Source organism: Lactuca serriola, chromosome 1 (genome assembly GCF_051521515.1).
Source record: "Lactuca serriola cultivar US96UC23 chromosome 1, Lser_US96UC23_V15, whole genome shotgun sequence".
Taxonomy (NCBI): domain Eukaryota; kingdom Viridiplantae; phylum Streptophyta; class Magnoliopsida; order Asterales; family Asteraceae; genus Lactuca; species Lactuca serriola.
The window spans coordinates 2,142,623-2,159,103 of record NC_136408.1 but is presented as its reverse complement, the minus strand read 5'-3'; the positions used below and the strand labels follow the sequence as shown (position 1 = coordinate 2,159,103).

General features: G+C 34.7%; 2 protein-coding genes across 3 annotated transcripts; both read left to right on the top strand.

The window, feature by feature from the left end:
* The first annotated feature begins 1,880 nt into the window (after positions 1-1,880).
* Positions 1,881-4,081, top strand: LOC145061271 (RING finger protein). Of its 2 annotated transcripts, none has more exons than XM_079009669.1 (6): positions 1,881-2,414; positions 2,765-2,855; positions 3,024-3,178; positions 3,271-3,298; positions 3,588-3,696; positions 3,802-4,081. In XM_079009669.1, exons 1-6 carry the CDS (start codon positions 2,136-2,138, stop codon positions 3,881-3,883), a joined length of 744 nt encoding a protein of 247 aa, XP_078865795.1. In that variant the 5' UTR covers positions 1,881-2,135; the 3' UTR covers positions 3,884-4,081. The 2 variants fall into 2 exon arrangements, with proteins under 2 accessions (XP_078865795.1, XP_078865166.1); XM_079009040.1 differs by having other exon boundaries at positions 1,883-2,414; positions 3,021-3,178.
* Positions 4,082-11,382: 7,301 nt separating this feature from the next.
* LOC145060364 (putative folate-biopterin transporter 4) lies at positions 11,383-15,544 on the top strand. The gene is made up of 7 exons (XM_079008237.1): positions 11,383-11,608; positions 13,476-13,603; positions 13,697-13,918; positions 14,021-14,467; positions 14,581-14,778; positions 14,852-14,989; positions 15,072-15,544. Exons 1-7 carry the CDS (start codon positions 11,528-11,530, stop codon positions 15,334-15,336), a joined length of 1,479 nt encoding a protein of 492 aa, XP_078864363.1. The 5' UTR covers positions 11,383-11,527; the 3' UTR covers positions 15,337-15,544.
* Positions 15,545-16,481: the final 937 nt, after the last annotated feature.

Genomic DNA, 16,481 nt, shown 5'->3' with positions numbered 1-16,481 from the left:
ATTGGATGTCATTTTATTTCATCAACACTTTGTAATGCATTTCACAATACACGACATGGTTGCCAAAGCATTTTCTTGATCAAGTGTCATTCACTTAAAAAATTTATTTACAAGTTGAATTCCTTTTGATAGCTCTTTCTACACTATTCCTTCATCAGGGGCGTCTCGCTGATTTTGAGGCCCTGTGCGAAAAATAAAATTAGGCCCCTAAACATAATTTACTTTTATATATAAGCAAGATTATTAATACTACCATAAGTCGATAATTATTAGAAAAAATAAAATAAAAAAGGATATAGAATCCAATCTTACATAGTTACATGAATCATCGCAATATAAAATCTAATCTTACATAGTTATATGAAGTACGATGATTTCATAATATTTTTAGAAACAAAGTTATCCATTAACTCTTCATATAAATACTCCCAGATATATTGTTCTTCATAGATATCATTTCTAACCTATAAATATATGCACCATCTGTATTAGGAAAACAACTTATTTTTTTCATATATTTTAAAACATATGGGGGTTAGTAGCTTCACTTGGTAAGAACCTGTCAACAAGATTCAACTCTATATGCGTCGCTTCAAGATGGATACAATACAACATAAGATCTTTGTCATCAAATTCCTTAAATATTGTTCGGAAGCAAAAAACCAATTTTTTCCATAGATATTGTATTGTTCAAATATATTTTTAAGAGAAACTATCACTTGAAATTGAAACAATCGAAGACATCATCAAACACATGAAAGCAATTCAACTTCTAACCATATATGACCATACTATCACTTGAATTTCCCCACAAACTACACATGCCGGATACATATATACGTGATGTTCTTATTCAATTAGGTTTCATACCCAAAAAGTCATTCATGTGGTAATCCAATATCTCATATCTCTGCATAGTGTGTAATCATTGAGTAGAAACACTTCAAATCCACAACATGCAACAACAGACAATTGAATTAACCTCTTCGGATTTTAGATCCTTCCTTATTAGAGTGGACTCGACTATAAATACCGACATGGGCTTGGGCCTCTCCCTCCCTATCTTACACATGGGCTTGTTGCCTTGTTATATATGTATAAATATAATTGTATTAGTATATAACTATATACTGTGTGTATCCTTTATAATGATAAAAATTCAACAAAATAGAAAATCACAGAAAGTTACAAGAGCTTTTGCAATCGAAGATCAAAAAGTAAAAACAAGTTGTAACTTTTCATGGTAAGCTGTTTATAATATTCGGTTTTTTTACATAAATCATCTGAAAATCAATTAATTTTGTCAAATCACACGTCATATTTAAATGTTTTGAATATGAAATATTTTATTATAAATAGAGATAATCAAGCTTAACTAATGATTTTCAATTATTTAATGTCAAATCACTCTTTCCGCTTAACTAATGTTTTTCGATTATTTAATGTTTAAGTTCAAATATTTGGATATATATGAAATATCATAAATAATCATTCATTTTACAATCACCGTTTTACAAAATTTACTATTTTTCAAAATTACTTTATAAGTATTTTGGTAAGCCAAAATTTCAAAATATAGATAAGATTTTGCAAAATATGAATTATTCCACAAAATAATTTCAAACTAATTTTGGAAAATTGTATTTTTGTACGATAAATACAATATGATATTTTGTATTGTAACCCCTTCCAATTTAGTGAATCTTGCTAAATTCTTCTAAAATGTGTAAAATTTCTTGAAAACGTGATTGAATTTAATTACGTGATCATCCCTAAATACCTGTATCGTTTATGTTATGTTAATAATATATTATTATTTTCTTGGAAAAAATGCCAAGATTTCTTTGTACTTGCTTATACCCAATTATATACCATCAATAATGGAGACGGTACGTAGGCGGCTCACGCCAGCACCCTCTCCCCCTTCTCCACCACAACCCCCCAAAAATCCCCAAATTATCAAACTTTGCACGGAACTCAGACGACATACTCTTCAATTTCGATCTTTATCCATCATACGAACACCAACACCAACACCAACACCATCAATTATACAACAAGACATCCTTTTTAGGTTTCACTTTTTTTTAGTTGTGTCTGTATAAATTACATATGTATTGATCTGGGTTTCATATATGGAGGTCGTTGAGGTGTCGGGTGGTGTTAAACCCATCATCGTCGGCGGTGGTGTTGAGAGGGTAAATTCCGAAAGGGATCAGGTTCGTGTGAAGAGAAAAACACTAGAGGCGGTTCTTGATCAATGCCAACGAGCTCTTGAATTGCTTAGCACTACTGGTTGTATTGAAGATGATGACGAAAGTGGTGATGAAGTTGTTGATGATGGTGATTCTGCCGGAACGAGCAGCGGCTGTCGTGGATCTTATCCGCAATCGCAGGACGGCGAGGCTGATTTGGTAAGTTAGGGTTTTGCTTTTTCTTGTTTTAATTCTGTTAAATTGTAAACTCAAATTGGCGCAAAGCCTATGAAGGAAGTGTTGGGGAGCATGAAACAAGAGTTTTAGAATTCGGATTTGAACTGATTATAAATCATATTCATATTTGGAGTTGAATTTGCTCCAACCCGGGCTAAGGTGGGGTTTGGATCTGAAGTCGCACAAATCAGTTGAGATTAGGCAGTTTGGATTAGAGTGATTATATAGGGTCAAAATAATCAGATTGGAGCATATAAATTTCCAAGTTGTATTGAAGTTTTAGAAAAGTTGGTTGGGGGTAAAGTATAATTGTGAGATTTGTTTGTGTGTAGCTATGCAGTCTACTGAAGTCGAGAGTTGAATGCCCGGATTTTCTTCAAAAACTAGAGAGCGCACAGGTGTCTGTTCCACAGGGTTCAGCAGGTATGTATTCAAAATTTGATTTTGATAATGAGAATATAAGAGAATGCATCTTTGAAATTGATTTTTGCTTTTTGAGAATGTTAAGTAAAAGTAAAAGTAGTAAACAACAGTTTATGGATATAATGTTTTAAGTAAGAATTGTTTGTGAAACATTGACATATTTAGAAGAAAATAATTCATGGGACGTGGTGAGTGAAAAGGATCTATGGGAAGGTGGAAATATGGTGTCAGATGAAGATTATGTGTTAGTGAGACAAGATGATATCGTGGATGGAATTGCATGCTTCATGGCTGCATATTTACTTTCCCTTAAAGAGACCAAGGTACACACTTACACTTGTTGTCGTTAATTTTTTGTTTTCTTATTATATGTAATGTGGGTAATTAATCAATCAATTGTTATTCTTTCACACAGGATTTGAGTCCAAAACAACTCCAGGATGGTGAGTTTAGATTAGCATATTATTACAAGAGGTTTCAAAAATCCAATCATTATATATATATATATATATATATATATATATATATATATATATATATATATAACACATACATACGTTCCTTGGTAAAATCATACGTATAAATAAATTATTATAATAATATATATATATATATATATATATATATATATATATATATATATATATTATTATAATAATTTATTTATACGTATGATTTTACCAAGGAACGTATGTATGTGTTGTAAAAGATTTATTGGTTGGTTTGTTGCAGCCCTTTGCAAGACATTCTCCATGAAAAAACAAAAGGGAAAGCTTAGAAAGGCATGGGATGGAAGCAAAGTTATCTACAACGTTGCATCTTGGGGCGCAACAGCCATCGGGTATTATTATTATTTTAAAATATTGAATTTTCTTTTTCTTATATTGTGACAATAAATGTACATATCAACAGTTTTTGGATATGATGTTTATTTTTGTTTTCTCAGGATATACCAGAACCCGGCTATTCTAAGGGCAGCTTCAGCAGCATTCTGGACTTCATGCAATGTCATATCCAAGCTTTTCTGATTTATTGCGACTCTAACTTTCGTTCTTTCTTTCTTTCTTTGTTGGGTTTGGGTCTGTGTAAGTAAGTAAGTATATTATCATATCATATATTATATCATATCATATTGCAAGTCAGTCAGTCAGTCTCCCCCTACTCCTAGGATTCATTACACACACAACTCTTGTATATAATTCTTTTCATTTGTGCTGCTTCATCAATCATGCTCTTACTCTTCTCTTATAATTGAAAATCCTTATTCCTTTGTTTCTTCAAACTATTATTTATTATTGCCTTCAAATCTTATCATCTTCTCCTTGTAAACTTCCATGTCACTACACATCAATTGGGTTACAAGTCAAACTTTTCGACTTTCATATCTTAGACTTTTCAAAATCAACTAAATGTAAGAAAACAGTTAAAACAACTTTGAACATTTAGCCAAACAAATTTTGGAAAACTGAGAATATGTGTTACAGGCCTGTTTAGTTTTAGGGAAAACAATGTCTTGTGTATGTTACGATCAAGCATGTGTTTCCATCCAGGATATCATCTCTTGCCTAATTAAGAATTAAGACGATATTCTTCTCCCAACACAAATCTTCATTGCCTAACTAACACATAAATTTCATCCGACACGATATTTTCATTGCCTAACTAAGGGCATGTTCCACACCTAAGTTTTTGAAGGTTTTTAACTAAAAAAAAAGAGAATCCCTTGGAAGTATGAATTTTAAATCTTTTATTTTAAACAAAAAGTTAATATTCCAAAAGTGGTTATAAATAGTTTGGAGCTACCTTTTCATTTTGTTTACATTTTTTATTTATTTATTTTGTAAATTACATATGTAGGTAATGATTGTAAGTGTTCACATAAAAGATACAATTTTGAGTTTCCAACAGTTTTCAAATACCAGTTAGTTTCGTTAAACATGACCTAAGAATATATCGTAGATGAAAGCTTTTTGGTAGAGCTTTTTAATGAATTTAGTTTGTTAGTTTGTAATAAAATCAAATTATAAATAGTTCTCAAAAAGTAAGATGGGTTATGCAAGCCAAACATAACTTTAGTAACACTCTTTACATCTATTGGGTTATAATAGTTCTTAATTTTGAAGTTAGTTTGTTAGCTTGTCCTAAAATTAATTAATAAATAATATGATTAATATGGCTAGAAAAATAAATATATATTACTTTTTTAGCAACACTTTTTACATCTATTAGGCTCGTGGGTATACACTATGTTATAACATCAAAAAATAGTCGATTCACATGCCACATCATTCTCCAAGTTATAATATTTTTGTAGAAAATGATTATTATGTTATAACACCAAAATATTACCATGCCATCATTTTTTTTTTCAAGTTTTTTTTAATAATTATAAACACAAATATAATTATATACAATGTATTATTTTAATAAAACATATATTTAAATAAACCATAACATTTAAACTGAAAAAAAAAACATTACAAGACTAAAAAAAATACGATAAATTAAAAACATAAAACGATCCTAACATTTAAATTTTGCCCTTAGGTTTCTCCCATATCTCCACCTTCAACGCTTAGATTGCACCTCCACCGATGTTGAAGTTTGAGTCTATTTTGGATCTCTTCTCAACATCTCCCATGGTCTCTCAAACTCAAACATATGACCTATCTCGACTTTGTAAAGTGGCAAATATCAGAGAATATGAATCACTCAAGTTTTCTTGTGTATTATTTGATGAACAAAAGCAGCTATAAATAGCTTACATGAGATGATAACTGAAGAAGCTAAACATACATAACTCATGACTCCTTAAACCCAAGAAAAATCAAAAGACTCGATCACCAAAACCAACTAACAAACAAGTTGTGCTGAAGCCCAATTATTTAATAGACCAAAACAAAAGACAAGCCCACTTCAAATCCTTCCCTTAAACTGAACAAGGTTTACCATTCAGTTTAACCATTCAAATCATCAACGCCAAGCAACTTCCTCATTTTTTCAAACACATCTAACTTTACGGGTTTGGTCATGACATCAACCACCTGGTCAGATGAAGGGCAAAATGACAACTGCACCTTTCCTTTATTTACTAAGCTTCTCAAGTAATGAAACCGCACATCGATGTGCTTGGTCCTTCTGTGTAGAACAGGATTCTTCGACAGCTTGATAGTAGAACTATTGTCACAATGAATCTTAATGGTACCAATCTCTTCATTACTTATTTCTTCTAATAATCCTTTGAGCCAAACACAGTGACATGCACATGCTGTAGCAGCCACGTACTCGGCTTCAGTAGACGAAAGCGTAACAATATCCTGTTCCCTAGAACTCCAACATATTGATGCGTTGCTTAGAATGCATGCATACCCGGACGTGCTTTTTCTATCTTCCACATCACGTGCATAGTCACTGTCCGTATAAACCTTCAACTTTGCTACAGGATTTCGAACATAAAATAACCCAAAACCATAGGTTCCCTTGACATATCTGAGAATTCTCTTAGCTAATGCCATGTGTTCTTCACGAGGATCATCCATGAATCGGGAAATAAAGCAAATTGAATACATAAGGTCTGGTCTCGTGACCGTGAGGTACATGAGACTTCCCACCAAGCTTTTATACTCTGTTTCATTCACCTTGCTTCCCTTTCCCACCTTCGTGAACGCAGTTCCAGGAACTATGGGGTTTTTCACAGCATTACATTCCCACATGTGAAACCGTTCTAGTAGTTCCTTGGCATACTTCTTTTGGCACATACTTACCCCGGCAGTGTCTTGAATCACCTCCACACCTAAGAAATATTTCATAGCACCTAGGTCTGTCATTTCAAACTCCTGCATCATTGACTCTTTAAACTCTCCACATATCACCTCATTATCACCTGTATAAATTAGGTCGTCAACATACAAACTCACAATCACCACTCCTTTTGTTGTTTTCTTAATAAAAAGAGTATGATCATAATGACTCTTCTCAAAACCATCCTTCATGAAGTAGTTTTCAATGCGGTTAAACCAGGCACGTGGTGCCTGTTTTAAACCATAAAGAGCCCTCTTTAATCTGCACACCTTGAGTTCTTCTCCATTTTTAACAAAGCCTTGTGGTTGCTCTATAAACACTGTTTCTTTCAACTCCCCATTTAAGAAAGCACACTTTACATCAAGTTGGTTTATCTTCCATCCCTTTTGAGCAGCCACTGCAACAATGCTTCGAACTGTATCCCATCTTGCCACTGGTGCATAAACTTCATTATAGTCTATACCTCTTTTTGTGAATATCCTTTCACAACCAAGCGAGCCTTATATTTATCCACTTTCCCTTTCTCATTTAACTTTGTTTTAAATAACCATTTAACCCCAATTGGTTTTATGCCTTCTGTCCTATCCACCAATTCCCAAGTTTTATTTTTCTTTATAGACTCCATTTCTTGCTTCATCGCCTTAATCCACTTGGGTTCTTTGATTGCTTCTTCATAACTTGTGGGGTCCTCAAATGAACTATACATAGCAAAGTCAACCTCATCGTAGCTGTACATAGCAAAGTCAGCTTCATCGTCTGACAATCCTTCCCTACTCTCATAGTCTCTCATCCAAATAGGGGCATTAGTTGTCCTTTTTGATATGTTCCTTTTAGGCCTTACAAAATTGTTGCCTTCATTTCGGTCCCTAGGCTCCACGACAAAAGGAGGTGTGACAGATCGAGGGGTATTATCCCCCTGTACTTCATCTGCACTCTATGTAGTTCTAGAGGGACTTTGATTCACATTAGTATCCAATGTAGGACCTGTCACAACGGATTGTAACACATCAAGTTTTTCTTCTTGATTTTCTTCCCCATCACCATCAGGAATTAATAAATCTTCACTACCAAACACCTCTGAGTCCCACACCCATGCTTCATTTTCTGAGAAAACTACATCCTTGCTTATGATAACCTTTTGTTGTACAGGGTCATACATCCTATATGCTTTTGATTCGGTACTAATACCCAAGAAGATACACTTAATGCTTTTGTTGTCAAGCTTGGTTCTTAGTTGAGTGGGCACATGGACGTAGCCAATACAACTAAATATCTTGAGAAAGTCAACATTTGGTGTATGACCTGACCAAGCTTCTTCAGGGACTTTATCTTCTACAGAAGTAGTAGCACATCTGTTTCGAATGAAACAGGCCCAATTGGCTGCTTTTGACCAAAACCATTTGGGCATGTTTTTCTCAAGCAAGAGACATCTAACCATATTCATTAAAGTTATGTTACGACGTTCAGCTACTCCATTTTGCTGCGGAGTATACGCCGTCGTCAATTGTCTTTTAATTCCAAACTCCCCACAGAAATCATCAAATTTCTTTGAAGTGAACTCCCCTCCTCGGTCACTTCTTATCCCTTTAATGGTCAGCCCTGTTTCATTTTCAACCATAGACTTAAACCTTTTGAAAGTTTCAAAGCTCTCACTTTTCTTTGACAAAAAATATACCCATCCCTTTCTAGAAAAATCATCAATCAACACCATAACATACATTTTCCCACTTGGCGATTCAGGTTTGATTGGCCCACATAGATTAGTGTGGATGAGTTCTAGTCGGTTTGATGCTCTCTAATTACTCCTCTTAGGAATGCCGACTCTTTGTTGTTTTCCCAGATTGCATACTTCATAAACTTTGCTAGACTCGGCTAGCTTAGGAAGTCCCTTCACCATTTGTTTGAATTGCATGGTTCTCAATGACTTGTTGTTCACGTGCCCAAGTCGTCTATGCCAAATCTGTTCGTTACCATCTCCTTCTAGCTTCAAGCATCGGCCTTCAATGGGTTTCATCCTTGCATTCACTAGGAACATTCTGTTTCTTGTCATTCTTGAAGTAGTTATCACACCCCGTTGAGGATGAAGAATCTTGCACACACCTCTTCGAATAACAACAGTCAGATCTTTCTCTTGTAGCTGCCCAATGCTTAGTAAATTTGAAGTGAGTTCAGGAACATAGTACACACGACTGATAATCTGAGTTATGCCTTCAGCTTCGAACCTCACCTCACCGATTCCTTTAACCGTAAGTCGAAGATCATTTCCCAGTTTTACGGAGTGTTTGAATCCTTCATCTAAGTTGACAAACCATTCTCGTGTTCCAGTCATATGATTCGAACAAGCCGAATCAAGAAACCAGATTCCTTCTTTGCATTCTTTCTTTACTTCTGCATGAGTCATCAGAAGTAAATCTTCTCCTTCATCAAATTCGGTGTAATTAACCGACTTGTCTCCCTAAGTGCATTCGTAGGCAAAATGCCCAAGATGATGGCATTTATAACACTCTATGGCTGACTTATCGAAATCAGGTCTTGATCTTCCTCGACCGCGACCACGTCCTCTGTTGAATGGGCTTCTACCACGCCCCCGACCTCGTCTTCCGGTCGGATCAAGTTCTGCGCTTAATACTTGATCATCACTAGGTTTCTTCAAAAGTTTTTGCTCATGCACAAGCAAAGAACTTTGCAACTCATCCACTGACATCGCATCAGTGTCCTTTGATTCTTCAATGGAACACACCACATAATTAAAATTTTCAGTTAGAGATATGAGGATCTTCTCAACAATCATTACATCTGTTATCTCTTCTCCAAAATTTCTCATTTCATTGGCTGTGGACATCACCCGGCCAAAGTAATCTGTGACGCTTTCACCTTCTTTCATTTCTAGGATTTCGAACTCCCTTCGTAATCTTTGTAATTGCGCCTTCTTCACTCTTACGTTGCCTTGATATTTGCTCTTCATAGCGTCCCAGATCTGTTTGGCAGTCTCTTTGTGAGTCATAGTCTTTAAAATCTGTTTGTCGATCGACTGGAACAGGTAGTTTTGAGCCTTCAAATCCTTGAGACGCAGAGCATCTAAATCCGTCTGTTGAGCAACCGTGAGTATTGTTCCTTCTCGAGGTTCGATGTACCCCGGCTCAATTACTACCTAATACTCTTTCGATTTCAGTAGCGTCTTCATCAGCATACTCCAATGCTCGTAATCCCCGTCAAACTTTGGGACGCTAGGGACTTGAAAGATTGCATTCTCTGCCGCCATTGATTACCCTCAAAGTTGCTCCCAGGTTGCTCTGATACCACTTGTAAAGTGGCAAATATCAGAGAATATGAATCACTCAAGTTTTCTTGTGTATTATTTGATGAACAAAAGCAGCTATAAATAGCTTACATGAGATGATAACTGAAGAAGCTAAACAGACATAACTCATGACTCCTTAAACCCAAGAAAAATCAAAAGACTCGATCACCAAAACCAACTAACAAACAAGTTGTGCTGAAACCCAATTATTTAATAGACCAAAACAAAAGACAAGCCCACTTCAGACTTGATATTGCTCTTTTGCGGTTTTAAACAAAAATCAAAGTCATTGCAACCACTCCGCTTTTCTGCATATAGCTTGTTGCAGACCCGTTGAATTTGGTGCACCTCTTATTCAATTAAGTCCATTTACCACTTAGCATACCAATATTGCGGTATTTTTTTTTTCTTTTCAAAATAACGTGAAATCTGGCGAGCACCGCTTCCTAAACAACACGTCTCTTCATATAAATTCTTTGAGTTTTATTTTTTGATGTCCTAAACCACGCTACCGTTAAAACGTACTCCTCATATGACGTCCACCATTATGTTTATTTTATTTTATTTTTCATGGTAACCGTTTTTGCTTTTTCCTTTCCCTCTCCTAGTACTTTTGGCTTGCGTTTTGGTAACGAATTCTACCGATGTTTGTATGGTTGGATGGTTGGATGGTTGTTTGTGTTTGAACATTTGACATCGAAGATGAAGTACCAAAAATGTTTTTCTTTTATGCAAATTTTATATATTAAAAAAATTTATAGTCTTGTCAAATAAAAGTTAATGCTACTGGAGCAACCAACTGTTTGTTTGTTTGTTTGTTTGTTTGTTTTTTGTTTTTTTTTTTTTTTTTTTTTGTGAAGATCTGCGCAACCATTTTTGTCTGCGTTGCATAGACAACGCGCAGACATATGCCATCGCATAATGTTTGTTTTTTGGAAGTGCGCAGATCAAAAAACGTCTATGCGACGTCTTCCTAACGCATACATGGACCACTGTTTTCAAAGGTCTTCAGACTCAATTTTAACCTAAAAAAACATGGGACACTGTGTAGTTTTTTTTTTTTTTTGCTGAAAATACATTTTTAATGTTTATGATATGAAATTAAGTTTGAAAAATCAATTTATTTCAACAACTGCAGACGTAAAAAACAAACAATCTTCTTATTGTAAACTACAAATATTTGGTCCACCTCTTCTGTTACAAAGGCTTACAGATAATGATCAACAGACTGCAGACATATTTTCTTGAAAAAACAAACAAACACCTATCTTTGGCATAGTTTTTGATAGGATGCCCAAAGTCTCTTGAAAAAAAAATCAATCAAAAATAAATTATTATTTTATGTAATTTAATTTATTTATTTTTATATTAAAACTGTAGAGTGACGTGATAGGAGTAAATGAAGGAAGGACGTAAGAACCGTTTGAAGAAAACTGGGTGGGAAATGCGACAAGTAAACGCGTTCTTCGTTTCTTCTCCTTCTTTCTCTCTCTAAAAATCTAAGACGCCCATGAAATTGGAGATTTTTCCCAAACCCTAGAATCTCGAAACCGCAAAAATAGAAAAAAAAATGATTGGTTGGCTGAAACAGCTGCGAATTGCTTTCGGTGCTTCTTTTGTTTGGCTTGTCTGCTTGATTTACTTCACCCAGGTATACTTTCACATCATCCAAGATCTGTCATCGCTATTTCTTTTTCAATTTTGATTGCGATTGATCATGATCACGTATACGACTGAATAAGGGTTTATGGAAGTTTTCGGATCACGATATGCGATTAGCTATTTTGGTTGATTGTTTCAGATTCAAAAGTGGTTGATAATATTGATGTATATCAGCATTAGTATATTTTGATGTTTAAATGGATAATCTCGAACTTTGGGATTTCGTTTGATCTCAAAGGCCGTGCTTGGTCCTTTTTCCTGGATAGAAGATTTCTCTCCAGAAACGATATGAATTTAATAGTAATATGCTTTGAAATGGGTTGACTACTGTCAACTGCGGAGCCAAAAAATCTAAGATGGAATTTACAGTATTGAATTTGGGGCCTAAAATTATTTAGTTTATGTTTTCATAGTATTGTTAAACATTAACCACAAAATTGGAAAGCAATTGATCGTGTTCAACTTTAGCTTTGCCAGACGCTGGTGTGCTATGGCTCCTCTGTTTTGGTTGTGTATAATTTGAGCACTTGATCTTTCATTCACAAATTACCAAACTCACCTGTTACATGAACTGATACACTTAGACCTTGGCCCTATGCATAATTACAATTAGAGTTTCGTTAATAATATTAGGAAATGATGGTATACTGGTATTTCCATAATTAATTAGCTCTCTATATAAGATACTAAAATATGATAGTTTTCATGCTTGACTTGATTTAATAAAAATTTGAGAATTAAATTGGTCAACAATAGAATCTCTATGATCAAGCAACTCCATAAATAGTGATCACAGTTCACAAATGAAGTAGATGTAATTAGTAGGCCATCCAATAAAAAATGCACACGTTTCTTTGTAGAAATGATCACAACATATTATTTTGTAAAAAGGTTTTAGATTAAAATGATCAATCTGCTAATTATCATCATTATGGATAAATAGATGGTACTGATTTTGGTCCACACGGTCTCTTTCTTTTAGCCATATTGTTGTTTATCACGAGAGAGTTGTTCATAGGATCATTTCACAAGCTTAATTCTAGAACTCACATATGACTATATGAGAGGATGGAGAGAAATGAGCTCAATGCATTCCAAAGAAAGACTCTGGCTTAAGATGTGTTATTCTAAATTGTGTCATTAAGAAAAAAATAATGCTCTTAAGCTACCTTCTTTTTTAGAGATCAGATCTGGAGTTATTAGTTTGTATCTAACTAAATGTAATGGTTTTCCAAAAGTTTGTCTTTCAGTTCCTTCTAAATTATAAAGTGGACACTTTTTCAGTGGGACAGAGGAGGTTATATAGTCACGGGAAGAAAATGATAAATACATGAATTATGTAGTAAGTACTACTAGTAGATAACTTTGTGGTGCATTTTTGTAACTATAATTCATAACGACTCTGAAGTTGAAAACTGTTGTTCTTTATGACCATAGACAAGTACACTTGTTTCCTCGTTTTTTTAGAATAGAGTACTAGAAAACCTCATGTGAATGAGTAAGTAGTTGAATATGTATGTAGAGTTTTTAGATGTCTTAGTTTAGACTAATGTTGTGGTTGTAGAAGATGTACATCTAGAGCAACTAAAAAACAAATCCTACTTATATATCAAATTCTTAAGCTTTGCTCTCTTGAACACATCAGAACATAAGGCTGAAAAATTTCCCTTGAGTTGGACAAGAAAGAGGAGTTTTATATCAAATTCTTTAGTTTGTGTGTTGAAATTTCAGTAATAACTTTTTTTTTTTTTTTTTTTTTTTTTGCCACAAAACAATTTGGATTTGGTTGTATATGTCTGTGTTGTGAGTATTTGAGGAAGCTGTTATCACTAAACAGTGACATTAAATCTATTTAGGGGTTTAGATCATTTGTATGGACAGCGGTTTCCTATCAGTTGAAGGACAGACTGAAACTGACACCTTCGGCCTCTCAGTTTGTGACTTCCATAGCTTTTTTTCCATGGAGCATAAAACCAATATACGGGTGGGTATTTATTATTATTATGTACAGATACAGATTTGGTTGATAGTTTGAAAATGATTATGATGATGATGATGATGATATATTTGGATGCAGAATTGTGTCGGATTGTATCCCAATCAAAGGAAGGAAGAGGATTCCTTATTTAGTGATTGCAACACTTCTGTCCCTGTTTCCATGGGTGGTTGTTGGCATTGAAGAAAGCATAAGGAATTCCAGAGATCAACTCATGATCTTCTTGTTGTTGCAAAATCTTGGTTCTGCAATGGCAGATGTTGTCATTGATGCAATGATTGCTGAAGCTGCAAGACTTGAAAAGTATGTCATGTCCTTTGAAAAACACTTGAGCTATAATAAATAGTTAAATAGTAATAGTTTTGGGCTTGTTTATGGATTAAAGTTTGTAATGTTGATTCTCAGGGCTAAATTTGCTGGGGACCTGCAGTCGGTATCATGGATGGCAATGGCTGTTGGGGGAATCTGTGGGAGCTTATTAGGAGGATACGCACTCACCAACTTTCAAATGGAAACCATTTTTCTTCTTTTTGCTGTTTTGCCAACTCTACAGCTTTTCTCATGTGCTTTTGTGAAGGAGACTCCTGTCCCAAAACAATCCACCTCTAAAACTAATGGTCTTAATGGGAGCATCTCCGTCTCAGATGAAGATAAATCCACAAATCAAATCCATAATAAAACCAACACTTTAAGGAGAAAAAAGAGCTCCAAGAGAAAGATGAATAAAAGCAACAGTCAGATACTTGAAAAGGATCCATCTGGATCTTTTTCTTCTGGATTACAATGGCTTCGATCCTTAAAGTTGGCTGGTTATACTTTGTTCAAAGCTTTTCGACAGCCAATTATTTTAAGGTACAAAATGGATACCAATTTTTTATTTTTATTTTTAATTATGTATATATTTTGGTAGAGATGAATTCTGATTTGATTGAACACAACAACACAACATCAACATGGGAACCAAGACCAATGGCTTGGTTTTTCCTAGCACAGGTGACGATCCCAAACCTGTCAACAATCATGTTCTACTACCAAACAGAAGTCCTTAATTTGGAAGCATCGTTTCTGGGGACAACACGTGTTATTGGGTGGATAGGCCTAATGCTTGGAACTTTCATTTACAATCGTTTTCTAAAAAAGATGAAACTACGAACGATTCTTATGTAAGCTTCCTTTTTTTTTTTTCTTTTTGCAAAATCACACTCCCTCATAAACTGTTTGTTGTTTTAAATGCAGGTTTGCACATGTTGGTCTGTCTTTGCTGACGCTTGTAGATGTAGTGTTGGTTTGTAGATGGAATGTTTGGTTAGGGATCTCAGATGAGACATTGGTGGTGTTTGGATCTGCTCTCTCGGATGCAGTCAATCAATTCAAGTACACATTTGATGTTTTTCTTTGACTTTCAAAGTCCCATTTTATATTTTATTTTAGTAACTGATTAGCTTGTGGTTTGCAGGTTTATGCCTTTCTTGATCCTATCGGGACAGCTGTGTCCGCCTGGAATAGAAGGGACTTTATTTGCTCTCTTCATGTCGATAAACAACCTGGGGTCCACAATCGGGTCCTTTGTTGGTGCGGGTTTAGCTTCCTTTCTCAACATCTCTTCAGGCTCTTTTGATAACCTTAGTCTGGGGATAGGTATTCAGGTCTTTTGCACATTTTTCCCCGTTTTTTTCCTCTTTCTCATACCAGAAGAAGCTACAGGGATATCAGCATCATAGACACAGATACATACTTAGATACAAACACAAACCCCTGTTATGACAGTTTTAACAGTTTGGATTAATTAGGGAAATCTTGAGCTTCATTTCAAATACAATTTTGGTCTAGATTTACTCACTAAAAAGATATTGTATACCAAAAATTTGTTACCCATATTCAGATTCAAATTTATCTATCGGTTTCTGAAATAAAGAGTTGTTGGATTTGTGTATGTTCTTTAAACACCGACTACACACTAGAAGCATTGCACACACACGCTATGTGTGCATAGTGAAAATTCATACAAGATTTTGATTTACACTGGAGTGGATGGTTTTGTGCATATCACTCGCTTTATGAATCTGTCATTTCTTATTTTTAAATTTTTTCGTTGATGTATAACCATTATTAGAGCATCCGGTATGGTCCTCACGAAAGGACTCGTGGTCGACGTGGCCACGAACCACGACCGTGCACATTATCCTGTCGGTTCGTGGTTGGGCATTGTTGTCGTCGGTTGTGGTGGGGAGGACGGAAGAGAACAACCAATCAAATGCTTGGACCGTTTCCAATGGTCAAAATGTATATTTTTTAAATAAATAAACTTTACGTATATAGACACATCTTACCATATTTTCAAACCATTCATCTCTTTATACTCTCAAAAAAAAAAATCATATTTATGGATTTTTAATATGATTTTTTTTACAAATTGTGATTCGAATGATGATGGATAATTTATCTCGACGCTCTTCAATGTTGTACAATACATAGACAATGAAGAACGTAAAGATGTTTCACATATAATAGTGGTTGTCAATCAAGATCACAAAGCCACACATGAATTATTGGTATGTTATTACTTTGCCGATAATGTCTTTATAATGATACGGCATTCGAACGTCATTTTCGTCCGAATAAGGCATTACTTTTACATATTAGTAATGCTTTTGAGGTGCGTTATGATTTTTTTTAAGCAAAAATCCGATCCTAGAGGTAGAATTGGCTTTACTAGTTTACAAAAATGTTTGGCTACACTTAGATATTTAGGATACAATATAGCCTTTGATGCATCAGACGAGTACTTGAAAGTATCCGAGAGGACCGAAATAGAGTGTGCAATTTTTTTTTGCGCATGTGTGTATGAATGAGGTTTATCACGAAG